The sequence below is a fragment of the Oryctolagus cuniculus genome, chromosome 9 (genome assembly GCF_051225735.1).
Source record: "Oryctolagus cuniculus isolate XC-2025 breed Fujian yellow rabbit chromosome 9, ASM5122573v1, whole genome shotgun sequence".
NCBI classification, from domain to species: Eukaryota; Metazoa; Chordata; class Mammalia; order Lagomorpha; family Leporidae; genus Oryctolagus; species Oryctolagus cuniculus.
This window is the reverse complement of record NC_142875.1, coordinates 112,987,749-113,009,551: the sequence shown is the minus strand read 5'-3', so window position 1 is coordinate 113,009,551 and position 21,803 is coordinate 112,987,749. Positions and strand designations below refer to the sequence as shown.

Genomic DNA, 21,803 nt, shown 5'->3' with positions numbered 1-21,803 from the left:
GTCAACACCTGGCACAGAATTTAAATGAACTAACTTGACTTTTCTGGTTGATTATGGTCTGAGGCCTTGGACTGGTCTTTTATCTCACAAGCTGAAGGTTCCCTAGAGCCAGCTGCGAGGTTCCCAGAGCACTAATAAATTCACAAGCAATCAACTGCAGAACAGGCTGCCCTGAAGCTGCATCACCGAACACCAAGTCCAGAAGCAAGAAAACAATGGACATTGCCCAACCAAGGAGCTGGTTTCTTTCCTTTCTCCTCGTGTGTGTGCTAGCCCCAGAAGTCACTGCAGAAGCTGAGGCAACTTCAGGTAAAGGAGAATGAGCTTTAGTGAGATAGGATGAATGTGATGTTGGGAGATGGGCTGGGAATATGGCGGTTCTCTTTGTACTTTTCCTTCAACCTGGAAAAATTGCCAGAAAATGTTCGATCTGCTAATAGAGAGGGAAGTCTGTGCTATCCTTCAGAGAGAGAGATTTTAAGGTGGGGTCACCCTCCATATGTTAGAAAAAAATATTAAAGCCTTGGAATGATGACAGCACTTCTAGGAACTGTGATCTCTTTGGACTTGGTATGAAGAGGAAAGGTATATGAAATGCACTCATTATTAAGAGCTACTTCTGATCCATTCTCTGTATCTAGATGGCCCTACTGCTGCCCAGGATATCACATGGCTCACAGATGTCCCAGCCGCTATGGCGTTCATTGCTGCTGCTGAGGTGGCCCTCATTGGCTTCTTCCAGGTACCCCATCTGCTTTTCCCCCAATATCCAGAAATGTTACACTTTCAGGGAGCCATGACAGTCAACTGCTGGCCGAGTGACACTACATTAAAATCAGGGGCTCTAACATCTTCTCTTAGCCTGTCAATTGAGACTTCTTAATTTCAAAACATCCTCAGTGTCTGAATTATGTTTTTCTAGCGTTCTGAGTATACTGGCTTGTCTCCCCACCTACAGACACTTTAAATCCCAGTCCAGTATCTACAGGATGAAAACTTCCATTGAACATGACTGTTGTCCTAAATGTCCTTCGTTTTCATTCTCCTAACACCCAAAGAATAGGCTGAAAGCAGATTAAACCCAACTTCTATCATCCAGGCATCACCTTTTTATGGTGTGCCAAAATCTTTAAGGATTAGTCTGGAACTGCCTCTGTCTAAAGTATTTCCCCTAATGGCAGCCCTTCAATCTCCTTTTTTCTTTGCCTTCTTGAAAATGTTTGTAAAGGGGTGATATTTTGTATACTTAAAGTGTTAACCTCCATCTTCCAGTTTGGCTGCCTGGCTAAGAAATGCAGCCGTAAATAAGAGAGCACCATTCCAGGGTTTTCATCTCTCTATGCTGGTAGCATCTGGCCATTCTCTCAGCTGATAAGGCACCTATTCTTTCATTTCAGACCTTCTAGACTGTTTCCATTCATTAAGTCACCCTGTAGATTCTGTGCACACAGCTGGAAGTAGCTACAATGAGATGTAAATGGGGGAGGAAGACAGCGAACACATTTTCAGTGTAGAAAACTACAAGCTGCAGGCAGAAACAGCCACTTTCAAATACAGGGAGGGGTAAGAGTGGAGTCTAGTCTGCAGTAACTTCAACAGCCACCAGATGCCCTCATTGGATCCTGGAGCAATTCCATTAGAGGGAACAGAATAAAAATGAGCAAGGCAGAATGAAAAAGAGCAAGCCTCAGTTCTTGAAGCTCCTAGTGAACTCCATCCATCCTTTCTGGACAGCAGGGTACTAAGTCCCTTTGCCTGACCCTCAGGGCCATCTTCTTCTCTCTTTGCACATCCTCTTCTTTAGTCCAACAGGATGCAGGGGAAACTATATTCAGCCCTGTTTATTTCCCAGAGTTGTTATAGACAAAGGTCCCATGACAGCAGGAAAAAGGTGCCAGGATTCATGGAAAGACTAGAATCATCATCTAGAAGTGGCTTTCCTGGTCCCTCCTGCAGGCCTGGGTTGCAGAGTTCGATACATGAACAGTATTTTCAAGTGCAAAGCACAGGCTTATCTAGAGAGGAAGGAGGGGGATTACTCTTCCACATCCAGCACAAACTCTTAACTTTAAACTTGAGAAGCAGAGACACAGGTAGACACAGAGACATAAAGACAGTCAAACAGATACACAGAGCTCTCGATTTGTTGGTTCACTCTCAAATGCCCACAGAGGCCAGAAATGGGCCACAGACAAAACTAAGATCAGGGAATTTAATCCAGACTCTCACTGGGTGTCAGAGACCCAGTAAGTTGAGCCATCACCTGCTGCCTCCCGAGGTCAGCATTAACAAAGAGAGTGAGACACAGCCAGGCATCAAACTCAGACATTCTAGTATAGGATGCAAGCGTCATAACCAGCATCTTAGCTGCTAAGCCAAATGCTTGCCATTTGCACAAGGTTTTTAAAAAGAATCTTCTAACCTGAATTTTAATTGCTTTTTTTTGTTGGCCCTTTTTGACAGCATCTATTTCTTAGTTCTAGATTTCTTCTTGTCTCTACAAATCGTTCCACAGCATTTGTCCCTGTAGCAATATTAATAATAGTGCAGCTAATTCTGTAGGTCTCTATGATTTTGAGGCTTCTCTAAGCCATTAGAAAATTTTAAGCTCTGGCCGGCGCCGCGGCTCAATAGGCTAATCCTCCACCTTGCGGCGCTGGCATACCGGGTTCTAGTCCCGGTCGGGGCGCCGGATTCTTTCCTGGTTGCCCCTCTTCCAGGCCAGCTCTCTGCTGTGGCCCGGGAAGGCAGTGGAGGATGGCCCAAGTGCTTGGGCCCTGCACCCCATGGGAGACCAGGATAAGTACCTGGCTCCTGCCTTCGGATCAGCGTGGTGCGCCGGCCGCGGCGGCCATTGGAGGGTGAACCAACGGCAAAAGGAAGACCTTTCTCTGTCTCTCTCTCTCTCTCTCACTATCCACTCTGCCTGTAAAAAATAAAAAATAAATAAAATAAATTTAAAAAAAGAAAATTTTAAGCTCTATGATAGGACCAGACAGGGTCCCAAGCTTAGCCATAGTTTTGGTAGTTAAATGTTAACTCACATAGCATGAAAAACTCAATAATGCCACTGCAAATTTAGCTTTTATTCTTAGAGGTAAATATTTCACCGGAAACCAAATGCAGTTTATTATTTCTAAGATTAGTGAACATTTTTCTCTTCCATATGTGTGTTTCATTCCTCCAAAATAACTTCTCAGGATTTTATTCTCATTTTAGGATTTAGAAATACCAGTAGTGCCCATATTCCATGATATGGTACACAACTTCCAAGACGTGTCATTTGGAATCAGCAATAACTCCGAGGTTCTGGCCCACTACAACATTACTGGGAATACCATTTCCCTCTTCCGGCTGGTAAGTTGGGTGGGCAGCTCGAGGCTTCTCCCAGTTTATCCTTAGGCAGTAGACTCACAAACTTGTGAGACTGGAAAGAACTCTGTGTCTTTGACCTTAATAACAGAGTGCCAACTTCAGAGACATTGTTGACAAGGACGATGACTCAATGCAAATTTCCCAAACAGGTGCTGTAATGAAATGAAAGGAAGGCTCAACCAGGAGGCAGGAAATGGGGTTTATAGTACTGTTTTGTTGTTGGCCAGTCACATGACTTTGAGCAAGTCACTTAACATTTTTTAGCTTCAATTCTTTCATCTATAAAATAGAAATGTTAGGCCATATCATCTCTCTAAGTTAATTTTGAGTTCTAGAATTTTATATTTTTGTATCGTCAGAAGTTGATTTCTGTGGGTTTTGTTGTTGTTTATTTGTAAGGAGAGAGAGAGAGAGAGAAAGAGAGAGAGAATCCACTGGTTAACTCCCAAAATGCCTGCACCAGCCAAGAATGGCTCAGGCTGAAGCCAGGAGCCTGGATATTAATCTGAGTCTTCCATATGGGTAGAAAGGACTCAAGTACTTGAGCCATCACCTGTTGACTTCCAGGACTGATATTATTAGGAAGAGATCAGAAGAGGGGCCAGGACTCAAAACCAAGCATGCCAATATTGGATGCTGGTATCACAACAGTATCTTAACTGCTGCACCAAATGCTTGCCCCAGGAGTTGATTTATGTGTGTCAAACATTTTTTAGAGAACTACTGTGTGCCCTGTCCAAGATACTGATAGTAGGGGCCTGTGCTGTGATGTAGCGGGTAAAGCTGCAGAGCATCCCATATGGGCACTGGTTTGAGTCCCAGTTGCACCACTTCTGATCCAGCTCCCTAATAATGCATTTGAGAAAGCAGAGGAGGATGGCCCAAGTGCATGGGTCCCTGCACCCACAAGGGAGACCAGGGAGAAGCTCCTGGTTTCTGGCTTCAGACTGGCCTGGCTCCAGCCATTGCAGCCATCTGGGGCACAAACCAGTGGGTGGATCACTCTCTCCCTCCCACTCTCTCTCTGTTACTCTGCCTTTCAAATAAATAAATAAATGTTAAAAAACTATACAAGATACTGATATTATAGACATGTTAAAAATATTCTCCACTCTCATAGTTCTTAAGAGTATATGTGGATACTTCAAGAAATTTATGTAAAATGGAATTAAAAGATAAACCTATTGTTGTACCAAACATTTCTAAAGCCCCTGCTCAATTTTTCTATGATATACATTTCCACATACTTTTTGAAGACTCCTTATAAGCATGGGTTTCAACTTTTTTACATCAAAATAGACTTAGCTTTTCACAAGACTTTTCCAAGAAATTTTTAAAGATTTATTCTATTTATCGAAAACCAGAGTGACAGAAAGAGAGGGAAAGGGGCCGACACAGTGGCATAGCAGGTAAAGCTGCTGCCTGCAGTGCTGGCATCCCATATAGGCGTTGATTCAAGTCCCAGCTGCTCACTTCCAATCTAGCTCTCTGCTATGGCCTGGGAAAACAGCAGAATATGGCCCAAGTCCTTGGGCCCCTGCACCTGCCAGGGAAGCTCCTGGCTCCTCACTTCGGATCAGCCCAGCTCCAGCCAATGCAGCTATTTGGGGAGTGAACCAGTGGATGAAAGACCTCTCTCTCTCTCTCTCTCTCTGCCTCTCCCTCTCCCTCTCTGCAACTCTGCCCTTCAAATAAATGAATAAATCTTTAAAAGGAAAAGAAGGAAAGAAACAGAGAGAAAAAGAGATATTCCACCTGCTGGTTCATGACCCAAATGGCTGCAACAGCAGGGGCTAGGCCGGACCAAAGCCAGGAGCCTGGAACTCCATCTGGGTTTACCTTGTAGGTGGTAGGGACCCAGGTAGTTGGACCATCTTCCACTGCTTTCTCAGGTGCATTAGCAAGTAGCTGGATAGGAAACAGAGCATCTGGGACTCAAACCGGTGCTCCGATATGGCACATCAGCATTGCATGCGGCGGCTTAAACTACTACACCTCAACATCGACCTCTTTTCAAGAATTTTTATAAAGTACTCTTGTAGTAATGATTATAAATAGAATATTCAAATGTCTATAATACAAACAGCATCACTACAGAGGAAATGCTTGAAGGTTCAAAGGATACGAATTGCATGGGAAGTATGAACAAAAAATATATCTATACAGACAACAACTGACCTAAGACTTAAAGGACAGATAAAATTGGACATTATAAAGGAGGCAGCAGCTTGACTAGAAACCTCTTGTGGAGAAATTGGAATATTTAATTGTTTATACTTAGTTTCATTGGCATTGGAACACCCCTAATCCTTAGATCAGGGGAGTAACATGACAGAAATGTATTTATCAAGAACATTTTGGCAACCATGAGTAGGATGGATTCTGAGATGACAAGACAACATAAGTGACAGCTTTTGTTTGATAAAAGAGACCATGTGAGATGCGTTAAGGATCCATAGTAAGAGAGGTAGCAACAGAAACCAAAGAGAAGACAGATGCTGATACGAGGAGACGTGAGAATCAAGAGAAGGATCAGGATATCTAGGCACAGTGGAATCATGTACAAAAATAGGGACTTCTGATGCTTTAGCTGGTTGCTGAGTTTTAATTGCTTAAGGAATGTCAATGTAAGGATGAGAAAATTGGGCAAAAGATAAAGTTGCAATATTTCTATCTTCCCCTTTCCAGCTTCTGTCCTCTCTATCTCTGTCACTTCTTATCCAAGCTTTTTTTATGTTGAATTTATATTTAGTGTCTCAACTTTCTTTAAGCTGAACACTACTATCTAATTTATGCCCTATTCCTCCACTAAAACTATTTCCATCCAGCCAGCACAGCTTCTATATTGCCAAACTCAAAGAATACCTTTTAGGTCTTATTTTACTTAGCAGTTATGCCACATTCAACATTATTGATTGATGTTGTCTTTAATAATCACTCTTGAGGGGTGTGAATTTTGCCTATTGGTTAAGATACTGTAGTTAAGACACCCATGTCAGGAGTTTGAAGTATTTTTTTTAAAGGGAATATCAACCTAGACTATTTTTTTTTAAGATTTGTATTTATTTATTTGACAGGTAGAGTTACAGACAGTGAGATAGAGAAACAGAGAGAAAGGTTTTCCATCCATTGATTCACTCCCTCAAATGGCTGCAATGGCCGGAGCTGCACTGATCCGAAGCCAGGAGCCAGGAGCTTCCTCCCCGTCCCCCATGCAGGTGCAGGGACCCAAGGACTTGGGTCATCCTCCACTGCAGAGAGCTGGACTGGAAGAGGAGCAACCAGGACTAGAACCAGCGCCCATATGGGATGCCAGCGCAGCAGGCGGAGGATTGACATAGCGTGCCACGGTGCTGGCCCCAAGACTATTCTTGAATAATGTGACCCTATTGCAAAATTTCTCGTACCTTCTTCTAATTAATGTCTAATTAATGATAGACATTATTACAATGTCCTACCATTTAATTCTCACAAGAATCCAATGGAATAATTATTTTCAATAAAGAAATTAAAGTTTCACAAGATTGATCCAGTTGCCCAAAGTCTCACAATGGTAAAGTAATAGATATCTGATTCATGTTCAGCATTGCTAACCCCAGATCATAACCTTTCTACTAAAATGGCGGTACTTCAAAAAGTACATGGAAAATGGAATTAAAAGGTAAACTTATTCTGACACAAAAGAATCTTGAAATCTATGCATATGAGAGAGAGGTGTTGAAAAAGTTCAAAGAACTTTTTATGAAAAGTTATTATGAAAAAACATCTTCACATGAATTCCAAAATTTTAGTTTAATTCCATTTTCCACATGCTTTTTCAAGTACCCTTGTATTGGCTTTCTATAAAGCACTTAACCTGGAAGGAAACCTCTGTTTCTCCATTAGAGTCTATCTACTCTAATGTCCCTATTCAAATGTATCCCTTTTAAAACCACTTTCTCCTAAACTGTTCTTCTAGTCCCTTGACATAATTTAATCAATCCCCAGGATAATTTTTTCCAGATTTAATCTAGACATTGTATATTTTCATAAAGAAAATTCAGAACTTAGACTCACAAATCTTCAATTGTAAGAATATATTTAGAAAAAAAAATAGATTTAGGCTAGGGCCGCAGCTCACTAGGCTAATCCTCCGCCTGCAGCGCCGGCACCGTGGGTTCTAGTCCTGGTCAGGGTGCCGGATTCTGTCCTGGTTGCCCCTCTTCCAGGCCAGCTCTCTGCTGTGGCCAGGGAGTGCAGTGGAGGATGGCCCAAGTGCTTGGGCCCTGCACCCCATGGGAGACCAGGAGAAGCACCTGGCTCCTGCTTTCGGATCAGCGCGGTGCGCCGGCTGCAATGCGCCAGCCGTAACGGCCACTTGGGGGGTGAACCAACGGAAAAAGGAAGACCTTTCTCTCTCTCTCTCTCTCTCTCTCTCTCTCATACTCACTGTCTAACTCTGTCTTTCAAAAATAAATAAATAAATAGATTTAAAGATAAGCTGAAACCATGATGCAAAGGAAAATAAAAAGGAATTGGTGTTATTGCATGCTTGAAATGTGAGATAAATGAAAGGCTAGAAAATGCTATATTTCTGGAACATATTATTCTCCAAAAATAGTGCAACTATATAAACTGGATCAGAAGGAGTTTAGGTAAAAGTCATACACAATAAAAAGTTGCACATGACAACCCAGCTGTTTGACAACACAGCCTGTCTTTTGTGAGTGTGACAGCCATGAGTCTCTCCACATTCTCCAGCAGGACTCTTAGTGTTGCCCTAAGAGAGATGTAATCCCTGGCCTGAATAAACGATGAGCCTGTCCTAAAATAGAATTCCAAGTATTATTTGAATATTTACCTTGCTTCGGGTTTTCTTGGTCACTTCTATTTTAAGTAGCATAATTAGCCTAAATTTGACCCAATGGAATAGTAATAGAAACACAGTATGTCTCTCTTTATTCCTTGTACAGTTATTTATTGGGTGCCTATTACAAGAAATGCACCTTATAAGACAAAGAGAATCAGAATGCACTAGCATGTTAAGAATAAACTGATAAAGAAACATAAGCAGCACTACTTGTGAAATTATTAAGCATTCTTTTCTCAAGTACGTATTTACCAAATGATAGTAAGCTGAGCATCTTACATAAACCAGCTCAGGGATGTGAAGACATTTGTATCACAAAAGATATTTAATACTATAACTGTGGTATAAACTAAAATGATTTTAATATATTTTATGAAAAGCTTGGTTGTTAAAAAAAAAAACAAAGGAACTCATAGTAATATTGCTGAAATGGTAGTGAATAGGAAAGGTGTGATTAAATCTTATTGCATAATAGATGTATCTAAACACAATAATGTACTTCTGATGCTCTTGGGGGAACTGAAAATCATATTGTAAAATGGTAATACTCCTAGTTTATTGTTTCTGTTTTTCTTCTGGTGCCTCTTCTCTATGGAGAAAAACAATATAACAGCTCAACTAAGTTCATTCCAAAAACTAGAAAATACATTTTTTTAAAAACGTGTTCCTTAAGTAGACGTTGTGTATAGTGGTTCAGCAGTTGCCTGGACATCCACATCCCATTTCAAAGTGCCTTCACTTCTGACCCAGCTTCCTGCTAAGAAGCACTCTAGGAAGCAGTGGAGACAGGTCAAGTACATGTAGACCCAGACAAGGTTCCAGGCTTCTGGTTTTGGCCTGGCCCAGCCTTAGCTGTTGTGGACATTTGAGGAGTGAACCAACAAATGGAAAATCTCTCTCTCTCTCTCTTTGTATTTCAATAAATAAAAATTTTAAAATGAATTTATATAGCACTGAAGAATAAAAACAAATATTACCAATTATTGCTTCAGGGCCGAATTCTCTTTCCACTGCATTATGCAAATAATTTCCATTGCAGAAGGGAGATTTCCTGTTCAAATGTTGCTTCCAGAAACCCTATGCATGATGTTCCAGAGTTTATTAGTTTAAGAAATAATGAAATAATTGAGCATGTTTTCTTGACTGAAGCACACTGGAGAGCCTGCAGGAGGGCGGTTTCCATTAAAGCCCTGTTGCTGCTTAGAGAATGCTATCATTGCCCAAAAGTCTGCCTGCAATGTACCACATTCCTTAAGTCTAGAAACACCTGGACTAAGTGGTGTTTCCTGTTCTCCCAGTTCTGGGAAATGTAAGCACTGCCTGGAAAAGCAGGCAGGGAAGGAGGGGCCTCCTGGCTCACAGCACAGCCATGTCAGCTGCGGCACACAGGCTCCACGCCCGAGACTTCCTAGAAAAATAATCAGGAAACATTTAGACGTATTAAACATTAGAAGGGCTCAGATTGTTGTTACAATAATGATGATCTTGGTGGTGCAATAGCAAAGCCTTAAGAATGAAGGAGGCAGGCCAACTGGTAAACCACATCTTTACAGCAAACGCCCACTTTTGTGTGTGCTCATTTTATTTAGCCCTTTTCACTGATGTGAACAGGGTAGGAATGAGGGGAGCAGTAAAAGGTGGGCAACAACTCCTTCCAACAATTTTTCTCTTTTCCTATTTCTTTCCAATCTTTCTACTCAGAACTTTGTGAGTTTTCAAAACAATGAAATATACAAAGGGAAATCACAGGCCAGCGCCGCGGCTCACTAGGCTAATCCTCCGCCTTGCGGCGCCAGCACACTGGGTTCTAGTCCCGGTCGGGGTGCCGGATTCTGTCCTGGTTGCCCCTCTTCCAGGCCAGCTCTCTGCTGTGGCCAGGGAGTGCAGTGGAGGATGGCCCAAGTCCTTGGGCCCTGCACCCACATGGGAGACCAGGAGAAGCACCTGGCTCCTGCCATCAGATCAGCGCAGTGCGCCGGCCACAGCGCGCCAGCCGCGGCAGCCATTGGAGGGTGAGCCAACAGCAAAAGGAAGACCTTTCTCTCTGTCTCTCTCTCTCTCTGTCCACTCTGCTTGTCAAATAAATAAATAAATAAATAAAATAAATAAATAAAAAAAAAAAACAAAGGGAATTCACAAGTTTGAAAAATCCAAACAGTAGCTTAAAAGTGAAATAAAACAGGAAAAAAACAAAACTAAGAAAGATTTTGACTTACCAATTTGTCAATAACAGTAATAGAAGTACACATCATAGCATAGCAGCATGATTTGCAATAATCACAATGTAGAACATATTAGTACAGAGAAACGAACCACAGAAATTAGAGATGATAGATGCAAAAATGATGGAGAGATACATGGATGATACAGAGAAGATAAACAGATAGAAGATGGACTATATTAGATACAATATTTGCTCTAATAAAGATTGTATATTATACAGGTTATATATGCACATGTAAAGAAATATATTCTGAAGTATCGACTCATGTGACTTTTGGAAGCTGTGAAGTCCTGTGCCATTAGCCTGCTGGAGATCCAGGAAGGCTGGCAGTATAGTTTGAAGGCCCAAGAGCCAAAGAGCCAAATGGTATAGATTCACTCCAAGTCTGAAGGCCTGAGGCTCAAGAGAACTGAGGGCAGGAAAAGATCCATGTCCAGCTCAGACAATTGGGCAGATGGAGCCTGTAACACATATTTCAGAGAAAAGTAACCCTAAAAGCAGGGGTCTAAAAATCCATTTGAAGAAGTAAGAAAGTGAATTCCAGGTAGGTCTTAGGTTTATTGTGAAAGACAAAGTAATATTTACAGAGGACAAAGTAGAATATCTTCTTGACCTCTGTATAGTCTAAATGTTTTAAACAAAATAAGAACAAAAGTACAGACTGGCTATAAAGGAAGAATATGCCCTTGAGTACATTGAAATTACCTTCTGTTCCTAAGCAGTCACAATTAGAAGGGAGGTGCTCAATAAGAGAAAGATATAAAGAAAAACCAACAAAGGGCTCATATCCAGAATATACTAAAAAAAAAAAAAAAAAACAAAACAAAACTTTTGAAATCAGAAAGAAAGGGACAATTCAACAACAACAAAAAATAGGTAAGTGACTTGAATAGACACTTCATGAATAGAATATATAAGTGGTTAGTAAGAGAAATGCATTTAAAACCACAATGAAATATTATCATTTACCCACCAAAATGAGTAAAATAAGAAAAACTATAATATCAAGTGTTGGTAAGGATATGACCTGAAGGGAAACTTCAAATAGTATTGGTACAAGTGTAAATTATTATACACTTTGAAAAATAGCTTTGGATTTTCTACTTGTGGAATAGATGCATATCCTATAATCAAAAGTTTCAATCTGAGGTATATACTCATAAGATACACAGATATGTATACTAAGAGACATGAATAAGAGTGTTCATTGTAGTCTTGATGTAATAACAAGGAACAACTTAAGTGTACATCAACAGTAAAATGAATAAATAATGTTTAATAAGATAATGGTATACTCTGCAGCAAGGAAAATGATCAAATTACAGGTACATGAATAATATAAGGGACTCATAGCAAAATCTTAAATAAATGAAATGAGATATACAGACAAAAATATGTTTGTTCACATTTATGTAATATTTTAAAAAGCAAGGTAAAACTATAACATTAGTATGTCCCTTTTTAAATGATAAAGCTATATGGCCTGTGCTGTGGCTCAATAGGCTAATCCTCCACCTAGCGGTGCCGGCACACCGGGTTCTAGTCCCAGTCGGGGCGCCAGATTCTGTCCCGGTTGCCCCTCTTCCAGGCCAGCTCTCTGCTGTAGCCCGGGAAGGCAGTGGAGGATGGCCCAGGTGCTTGGGCCCTGCACCCCATGGGAGACCAGGAGAAGCACCTGGCTCCTGCCTTCGGATCAGCGCAGTGCGCCAGCTGCAGCGCGCCAGCCGTGGCAGCCATTGGAGGGTGAACCAATGGCAAAAAGGAAGACCTTTCTCTGTCTCTCTTTCTCACTATCCACTCTGCCTGTCAAAAAAAAAAAAATGATAAAGCTATAGAAAATGATGAAAATTGTTTACATATAAGAATGGATCACTTGGTCCAACAACAAAAAAAGGATGAGTTATCAATTAGAAAGTAGTATGGGGGGGGGGTCAGGCATTTAATGCAGTGTTTAAGATTCCACACGTGATGCCTACATCCCATACTTCAGTGCCTGGATTCAAGTCCTGGATCTGTTTCCAATCCAGCTTCCTGGTGGTGTACACCTTGGGAAACAGAAAACTGTGGCTCGAGTTCTTGGGTCTCTGCCACCCATGTGAAAGATCTGGATTGAGTCCCTGGCTCTTGGCTTCAATGTGGTTCATTCGTGGCTATTGTGGACATCTGGGGAATAAATCAGTGGATGGGCTGTCTCCCTCAGTCTTTCTCTCTCTGCCTCTCTAAAATAAATTTAAGAAAAAAGAAAAGAAGTGTATACTGGGAGCTTTAGGGATTCCAGAGTGGTGGTTCTGCAGTTATTTGCTCTATGATAATTTCCTAAGCTTTACATTTTCTGTTTTGCACTTTTCTCTATTGCGTACATTTTACTTCACCTTAAGTGAGCACGCAGATGCACCACAAGTCTGTTCAGGTTAATGCTTCCCTTCCCCTCAGATAACATTTAATTCACCTGCCTTGGCTTTAAGGCCCTTCAGATCCTGCTTACCCTGCTAGCCCCTTCTCCTTGACACCCTCACTTCACATCTTTCACTATAGGCATGGTGAACCAACTGCAGCTTCTAGAACGTGCCATCTCACTTCTTTTGCCTTTTGCAAATACTATTCTTATTTAAAGCCCCCTCCCCATCACATTTATCTGATGAAGTCTTAGCCACTGTTAGGAGTCCCTTCTACCTGGAAGCCGTGTAGTGCTCCTCCTTGAGTGACGTGTGCTATGTTATTTCTGTTAGGCCGTCACAAAACACACCAAACACGGGAGTAAGGGAAAGGGTTTATTGGGGAAAACCCAGCAGACCGGAGGGAAGTGGTGAAGAGGGAAAAAGGGAGAGAAGGAGAGTATAAGAGAGAGAGGAGAGGAGCTAGCGAGGAGAGAAGAGAGCAAGCAGAGAGAAGCGAGAGGAGGAGCCACGTGTTCAGGAACAGGTCCTTTTAAAACTTTGCCAGGGGGCGGGCAGGGAAGTAGGAATAGCGAATCCTATTAGAATGGGGGTGGAGCTTAACACTGGTGGTTGGGCCATGTGGCCATCTGGCTTTCAGCAATGGCAGCGGGAACCGGGGCATAGGATGTAAATCAGGGTATAGATCGCACCATAGATAAAACTGAGCCAGTTCCCCAACAACGTGGTCCTGTGATTCCCCTTCCCCATGTCACCTGCCATTTTGTATTGAATGCTTCTCTTCACTTCTCCATATCTTATCCGATTATGTTTCTCAAGGGCAAGGAACTTTTATTTTCCTTTCTGTATTTAGCATGTTACCATGTGGTAGTCAAGCAACATTTATCAATGAATAAAAAAAGAACAGTGACAATTTTATCCTTTCTTGTATTACCTAGGTGGATAATGAACAACTGAATTTAGAGGGCGAAGACTTTGAAAACATTGATGCCAGCAAATTAAGCCGTTTCATTGAGGTCAACAGCCTCCACATGGTGACAGAGTACGGCCCTGCGGTAAACAATCCCTCTTGCTCTCAGCCCCATAAATCCCCGTGCAGCGAGGGAATGCGTCTTAATAAAGAGCTTCTTTCCTCCTGGGGTTCTGATCTTTGACTAGGGTCGGTCAATAATTAAATACTTAGTATGTTGTTTATGTTACCATTCTTTCTACAACTCTTTAAGAATGATTTACCTGTCCCTATTAACAAAAGCAGACATAAAATCAGAAGACTTAAGCACTATATTGCATCACCAGTAAGAAAAGAGAACAAGAATGCAGTTAAAGAAACAGATTCAAAACTGTGTGAGTTTTGCTGACTGAGTGTGTTCACTGAAGGCAACTCTCAGCTGGCACCTCTGTAGACCACATTTCTCAAACTACACTGAGGTCAGTACTGAAGATACATTTTTCCCCTAAAACACTGTGATCAACACATTTATCAAATACAATCAAAGTAAATGACAAATGAAATTTTAAAAAATAAAGCCAATTGATCACATACATCAGTTATATATATGGCAGAGCAATGCAAACTTCTTATAAAAGTTTCTAAACATGTATTCCTCTTTTCTGTATACACTTCCTTGCTGACCAGTAACAGTTCCTGGTCTGGTACTACCTACAAACCTCACTTTCACTAGACTCTCAGGATGTCTCCACCTTACCTCTACATTTTTCTTCCTCTGCTGTTGTATTTTGCATGCCATCAGGGTAAAGATGTTGATGCACCTGCCCTGATCATCTTCTGGCTTGTAATCTCCTCTATGGACTATAGAATTATGTTACATGTATTGCCTTTCATTTTTCCTGACATAGATGATGGAGTGATGGAGTATTAATTTCTAATGATCTACATCAGCTCAGAATTGCTTCACATTCTCTAAAAACAATACTTTACATACATGTTAAGATTTTTACAATTTACAAAGCTCTTTCACACTCATTTTCACATTTAATCCTCACACTGATTTTTTTTTAAGTAGGAGAGAGGAAATTATGATGCTCATTTTACAGAGAACATTGAAGATCTGGGTGACATTATTCAAGGTCACATAGTGAGACAATAGAAAAGGCATAATTCAAGGCAGAAAATTTAACTGATAATGCACTAGCTTGTATGGCCTAGCTTTATTTTACTGTAAAGGAAATGAGAGTTCAGAAAAGTTAGGTAACTTCCTCAAGGCCATATGGCTGGAAATTTGAGTTTCAGAGAGAATGAAGCACTTGCCCTTGCTGTTTTCTTGATGGGTCTGTATGACTGAATCCTGTGGTTATTCTATTGCTCCACACCGCCTTCAATAAAAACATCCCTTTCCTGTTGACTAAATTCTTGTCCATCTCTTACACCACATTTATCAATACGTAGTATTCACTCTATTTCCACTTCTGCCAGGATTTCAAACACACTCCTGGGGTGTTGGCAACAGTGACACAGAAGGCATTGTTGTAGACCATTGTCATTCTGGTCATTGTGTGTATGGAGCTGCCAGAAGTGCACATGGGACCAGAAAAAAAGATCTCATCATCCCTGAGATGATGAGTTCAGTGTCCCAGAATTCTGCGGGCTAGTGAGGGGAGGAGCAAAGAACAGCCCACACAAGTTCTTAGGTCTTGTCCATTGCTCATTTTACAGAACAATGACCTATTTTAATTTTTGTGTTATTAATGGATGCAAATCACATCAAGAAGAAATTAGGTTAAGTTTTTTTAGAGAAGCAAGTTCAATTTTTATTATTTCTTTAAAAATTTCCCATCAGTAACACTTTCCTCATTTGTAGGGCTATTTCCTAATTCATCACTAGCTATTTCTCTCTGTTGCTGGTGCAGAGGTTTGCATCAGCAGCACCTGGGTAGAGAATCATAATCATGTACTGAGCCTACCAAATGCACACACTCTATACATGGCTTCAGGTGTAAAGTTAGGCTGTATCTTCTAGGGCTAAACTGATCCCTCTACTGAGACAACTCTACCTGTTGGCTCCTTAGCTTTATTATTTGCCTATTCCCAAGAGTTATCCTCCATCTCTGCTTCAGCAGAGGTAGTGCATGCCTTCAATTTAAGTAGCAAAATCTAGTACAACAGGAGTTGAATTATTTGCCATCCTGCCTACCAAATGTAATATCTAAGACCTAGTTTTACATTTCAAGGATGGCCGGCACTGTGGCTCACTTGGCTAATCCTCCACCTGCGGCAGCACCCCAGGTTCTAGTCCCGGTTGGGGCGCTGGATTCTGTGCCAGTTGCTCCTTTTCCAGTCCAGCTTTCTGTTGTGGCCCGGGAAGGCAGTGGAGGATGGCCCAGGTGCTTGGGCACCTGCACCCAAATGGGAGACCAGGAGGAAGCACCTGGCTCCTGGCTTCAGATCGGCACAGCGCTGGCTGTAGTGGCCATTTTGGGAGTGAACCAATGGAAGGAAGACCTCTCTCTCTGTCTCTCTCTCTCACTGTCTAACTCTGCCTGTCCAAAAAAAAATTTCAAGGACAATGATTTAGGAACGATCCCAGTGGGCTATCCTTGCCCACATGTTGGCCCCCTGTAGCCAATTAAGCTGAAGAATCTACGGAACAGTTTATGGCTTTAGGAAGAGGACTTCCTAGCTTTCTGCATCCCCATTATCCTGGGACTCTGCCCAGTGACTCATCAACCACCACACTCTCCCTTCCTATGTCCTTACTAGTTCTATAGCAATACTTTCTGCATCACCTGTAGCAGTCCTCTTCTAAATAATTGGCAGCTTCATGGGAACAAACATTTCTGACTGGCAAGTAAAGGCCAATACTTCTGATCTTCTAGAGCTCAACATCTTGCAGGCAGACTGATTAAGTCACAATCAGGGTTGGATTTGTGTACATGAGGTTTTGCCATCAGGTATTTATGGGACAGTCCATCTGATGGTCAGACTCATGGACCAGTACCCCAGTGTGAAGCCCAATACACCATTTCTGTAGCTTTGCGGGAATTAACCTATCTGTGCTTCAGTCTCCTCATTAATATATATATATATATGTATATGTATATATGGCCAGCGCTATGGCTCACTTGGCTAATCCTCCACCTGCGGTGCCGGCACTCCAGGTTCTAGTCCCAGTTGGGGTGCTGGATTCTGTCCCGGTTGCTCCTCTTCCAGTCCAGCTCTCTGCTGTGGCCCAGGAAGGCAGTGGAGGATGGCCCAGGTGCTTGGGCACCTGCACCCAAATGGGAGACCAGGAGGAAGCACCTGGATCCTGGCTTCAGATCGGCACAGTGCCGTCTGTAGTGGCCATTTGGGAAGATTTGGGGAATGAACCAATGGAAGGAAGACCTTTCTCTCTGTCTGTCTCTCTCTCTCTCACTGTCTAACTCTGTCTGTCCAGAAAAAAAAAGGGGTGGGGGGGGACCTTGAGACTTAAATTAGTTACTGTAATGTAAATAACTGGAAACAATGGTCTTATACAAAATAACAGTTATATATACTCATGGTTTCTTTTCCTCTTTTTAAAGATTATTTATTTTCTTGAAAGTCATAGTTACACAGAGAGAGAAGGACAGGCAGAGAGAGAGAGAAAGAGAGAGGTCTTCCATCTGCTGGTTCACTCTCCAATTGGCCACAATGGCCAGAGATGCGCCGATCTGAAGCCAGGAGCCAGGAGCTTCTTCCGGGTCTCCCAGGTGGGTTTAGGATCCCAAGGTCTTAGGCCATCTTCTACTGCTTTCCCAGGCCATAGCAGAGAGCTAGTTGGGAAGTGGAGCAGTTGGGTCTTGAACTGGCGCCCATAGGGGATGCCGGGACTGCAGGTGGAGGCTCTACCTACTATGCCATAGCGCTGCCCCCCCCAATATGGTTTATTAACGGCCCTACACAGATCTGGCTTTCCCCAGAATGAGAGATATAAAGAGCAAGACAGAAGTTACAATGTGTTTTATGACTTAGCCTTGGAGGTCACACTCTGTCATTTCTGCAATATCCTCCTGGTTACTCAGTTCAGCCCTATTCAGTGTAAGAAGGAAGGAAGCTATACAGCTACATCATAAAATCAGACTTACTAAGAATCCTTATGGAAGCTAGTCCCATTTATTCTACTGGGGAACAGCTCTCAACTATATTTCAGTCTATGTCTTCATTGAGTTGTCACTAATGTTCTCTCTTCCTCTCTCCCACTTCCTTTCTACTATAACACATTTCCATTTGCCAGACTGCAATTGGCCTGTTTAGCAGCAATATTAAAATTCATCTTCTCCTGCTGATGAATAAGGCCTCCCCAGAGTATGAAGAGAATGTGCACAGATTTCAGCAGGCAGCTAAGCTCTTCCAGGGCAAGGTAAGTCAGTAATGGGATATGCCCCTTGGAATACCACCAAGATGCCAGGGAAAGAAACTTGGGGCCAAGAAGTAGAGATAAATAAGGAAACAGGTATGGGTAGGAGATAAAGTAAGAATTGGGACATAATAAATCATGTTACTTGAAATTAAAAATGTATGTTTATAATATTAAAGCTCTATACTATCATATCTTCCCATAGTGGTTAACTCTTTGTTTTCTGCATTGATAAGTGGAGAGAAAATAGAGACATGAAGATATTTGCTAAAATCAATTAGCGTGTTAGGATTCAGGATTTATTTTTCATATAGAACACTTCTCAAGAGCCTGATACCTGTTAGAATTCCAATGAACATGTATTTCCTCCTCTTCTTTCCTTTGTTAATTTCTGTTTTATGTCACTGAAATAGTAAAATTCAAACTACTTTCAGGTTGCTTCATTGAACTAGAGAGCTTTCAATTCATAAGAACTATCTGGTGGTAAAACAAGCCGTCTTTCTGATGGGTGGTTCCCTAACACTGAAGAATTCAGATTTATTGAATACAAATAATCCTCTGATTAGAATATTATAAATAAGGTTTTTCCACTCTGGGTAGAAGATTTGACTCAATAACTTTCAGGGGTCCCTCAATTATACAACCATAATTTAAAGGTCAATCATAGTTTAAAACCATTAATTAGAAAATTCAATAAACAGTTTATAAGTTTTAAGTAACTTTTATTAAGCATATTACAATGACTTTTCTATTTTTTATCAGCTATTTGAACCATAAATATGTATGTATTGGAAAAAGTACTATTTACAAGGTGTCTTCAAATAGTTCATGACAATGCATACTATGAAAAAACTCCATGGAATTCAAAAATGCCTGCACCAGAATAAACTTATCTTTTAGTTTTCCATTTTTTTTATTTAGTTAATTATTTGAGAGACACTGAGAAATATTCAGTCCTCTGTGTCATCACCCAAATACCCATAATATCCAGGGTTGGGCCAAGCCAAAGCCTAGAGACAGGAACACAATTCTTGTGTCCCATGTGGGTGGCAGAAGCCCAATTGCTTGATCCAGCACCATTAACTCCAAGGGTGTGCATTGGCAGGAAGCTGGAGCCAGAACTTGAACCCAAGTACTCCAGAGTGAGACATGGGCATCTTAAGGAGCATCTTAATCATTTGACCAAATACCTGCCCTTCAGGAACTTTTTCTAGTATTCACATATAGGTAGGTTTCAGTGCTATCTGTGGTGTCAGGTATTCACTGGGGAGCTTGGAATGTTTTTTCCATGGATAAGGGGAGACTAAAGTAGTTAACACTCATCAAGTCCTTACTATATGCCCAAAACTGTACTAAAAATATTAAATGCATCATCTCAATCTCGCCCTCCAAAAAAGTTCATTTTGTTGGGAAAACTGAGTTTGTCACAGAGCCTGTAGTGTGCCCAAAGTCATCCAGCTAGAAAATAAAAGAGGCAGAATTTAAAGCTTGTTCCCTTGCTTTTAACCATTAGGTTATACTTTCTTCCTTATATAACCACTGAAGATTCTTCCAATTCTATATTCTTAAATAATTCTGATCAAATATAAAAAATACTAGTGATACAAAAAAGAAGTTCATATTAATGCAATTAAGATTTAATGGTATAGCATAGACCGTGAACTTAATCCATATGAACTATACTGATTACAAGGTGTCTCTTTATCCCTAGGGCCTCAGATCTATCTTTTTTTCTTCCACACTCCTCCAACCACAGGTTCTCTTTATTCTGGTGGACAGTGAGAAGAAGGAGAATGAGAGAGTGATATCATATTTCAAACTGAAGAAGTCTCAGCTACCAGCTTTGACGATTTATCGAACTCTAGATGATGAGTGGGATGCACTGCCCATTACAGAAGTTTCAATTGAGCATGTGCAAAACTTTTATGATGGATTCCTAGAAGGGAAACTGTTGGTAAGTGTGAGACTGCAGGTAGAGAGATGGAGTTTTCTTTCTCTCTCTTTTACTTTCTGTTCAATAAGAATTCTGGCCAGCGCCGCGGCTCACTAGGCTAATCCTCTGCCTTGCGGCGCTGGCACACTGGGTTCTAGTCCCCGTCGGGGCACCGGATTCTGTCCCGGTTGCTCCTCTTCCAGGCCAGCTCTCTGCTGAGGCCAGGGAGTGCAGTGGAGGATGGCCCAAGTACTTGGGCCCTGCACCCCATGGGAGACCAGGAGAAGTACCTGGCTCCTGCCATCGGATCAGCGCAGCCCGCCGACCTCCGCGGCCATTGAAGGGTGAACCAAGAGCAAAAGGAAGACCTTTCTCTCTGTCTCTCTCTCTCACTGTCCACTCTGCCTGTAAAAAAAAAAAAAAAAAAAAATTCTTTGGGTGTTTTATCAAGAGCATATAAGGATATGGTGGTCAGAGGCAGGTTTCTCATTAGGATTAAAGTTGTGGGACCCAAGCTATACAAAAACATTATTGAAAAGATATTTCATATTCAAAGGAGCTGGATTTTGAAGTCTGCCCTTTTGTTTAAGGTTTCCATGGTGAGGAAGAGGAGAGCCTAATTCCACATGAAAGCATTCATAAGATTAACAATTGAAGGTGGATTTAGGACTTCCAGGAATAATTAAAGAACTCTGTTGGTTAAGCTTAGAATTGGTAAACAAGAGTAAACTCTGAATCTCAATATCAGTGTTATGATGTCTTTCAGAGAGAAAATCATGAATCAGAAGAAAAGACTCCAAAGGTGGAACTCTGATTTCTCCCTGATACTTCTGCATACTGCCAAAGTGTCTACTTTATGCTGAATAAAAAGGGACAATTCAAACCTCAGAGACACTAAACAGGATCCCTAGGCCTTCCAACCCCTCCCCCATCAATGCACATATCAAGCTCCACCCTGTTCCTTGAAATCTCATTTACTCCCATTCTCTTTCCTTCTAAATTTCCTGTATTCTCTCACTACCCACCCAATTTCCTATTATGCATTCATATTGTATAGGCCCATCTATAATGGATGCAAGCTTCAGGAGAAAGACTAGCAGATCTTATTAAGGAGAGGCATTCTTAGAGATTGTTCTGACCTGTCATTAATATTGAGTTTGTATATTACTAAACAACAGGATCCCTAGGCCTTCCAACCCCATCCCCATCACATGCACACATACTACACATAATTTACATGACACAGTTTCTGCTCTTTTAGGGTTCTCTAAGGGTTGAAATCCTGTCTTTCTTCATAGATACATGTCCCTCTCTGATTCAAGGCCAAAAACAAAAAGATGGTTTTAAACACCACATTGAGACTGTCTTCTTGTCAGAAATTGAATGATATCTCCAAGTCTCTGAACTCAGCAGGAATATAACACAGAAAAATTGTAGGCTTATTTAGCACTCCCAATTCCCCATGTAAATCAATGACCCATGTAATAAATCAGGCAATTATGTTATAGAAAAAGACTGTCATTTTTCAGGCCAAATCTTTTGTAAATATCCAGCTGTCCAACTAAACAGTGTATGCCTCACCCTTCAGTTCCCACTGTTTAGTATCAGTCCATAAGCCATTAATGTGTTATTGTTTACTCAGGGGGTGGGATGGGTGATAGGTAAAGACCATCCTGCATTAGAATGGGCC

At 41.4% G+C, this 21,803-nt stretch overlaps 2 protein-coding genes across 8 annotated transcripts in view; one reads left to right on the top strand and one right to left on the bottom strand.

Annotated features, from left to right (window-relative positions):
• PDE6H (phosphodiesterase 6H) overlaps window positions 1-21,803 on the bottom strand; it is a 203,446-nt gene that overhangs the window by 44,979 nt on the left and 136,664 nt on the right. The window lies entirely within an intron of this gene.
• ERP27 (endoplasmic reticulum protein 27) lies at window positions 164-21,626 on the top strand. Its single transcript, XM_002712642.6, has 7 exons — window positions 164-309; window positions 642-742; window positions 3,220-3,357; window positions 13,783-13,899; window positions 18,058-18,183; window positions 19,937-20,134; window positions 20,880-21,626. Exons 1-7 carry the CDS (start codon window positions 216-218, stop codon window positions 20,925-20,927), a joined length of 822 nt encoding a protein of 273 aa, XP_002712688.2. The 5' UTR covers window positions 164-215; the 3' UTR covers window positions 20,928-21,626.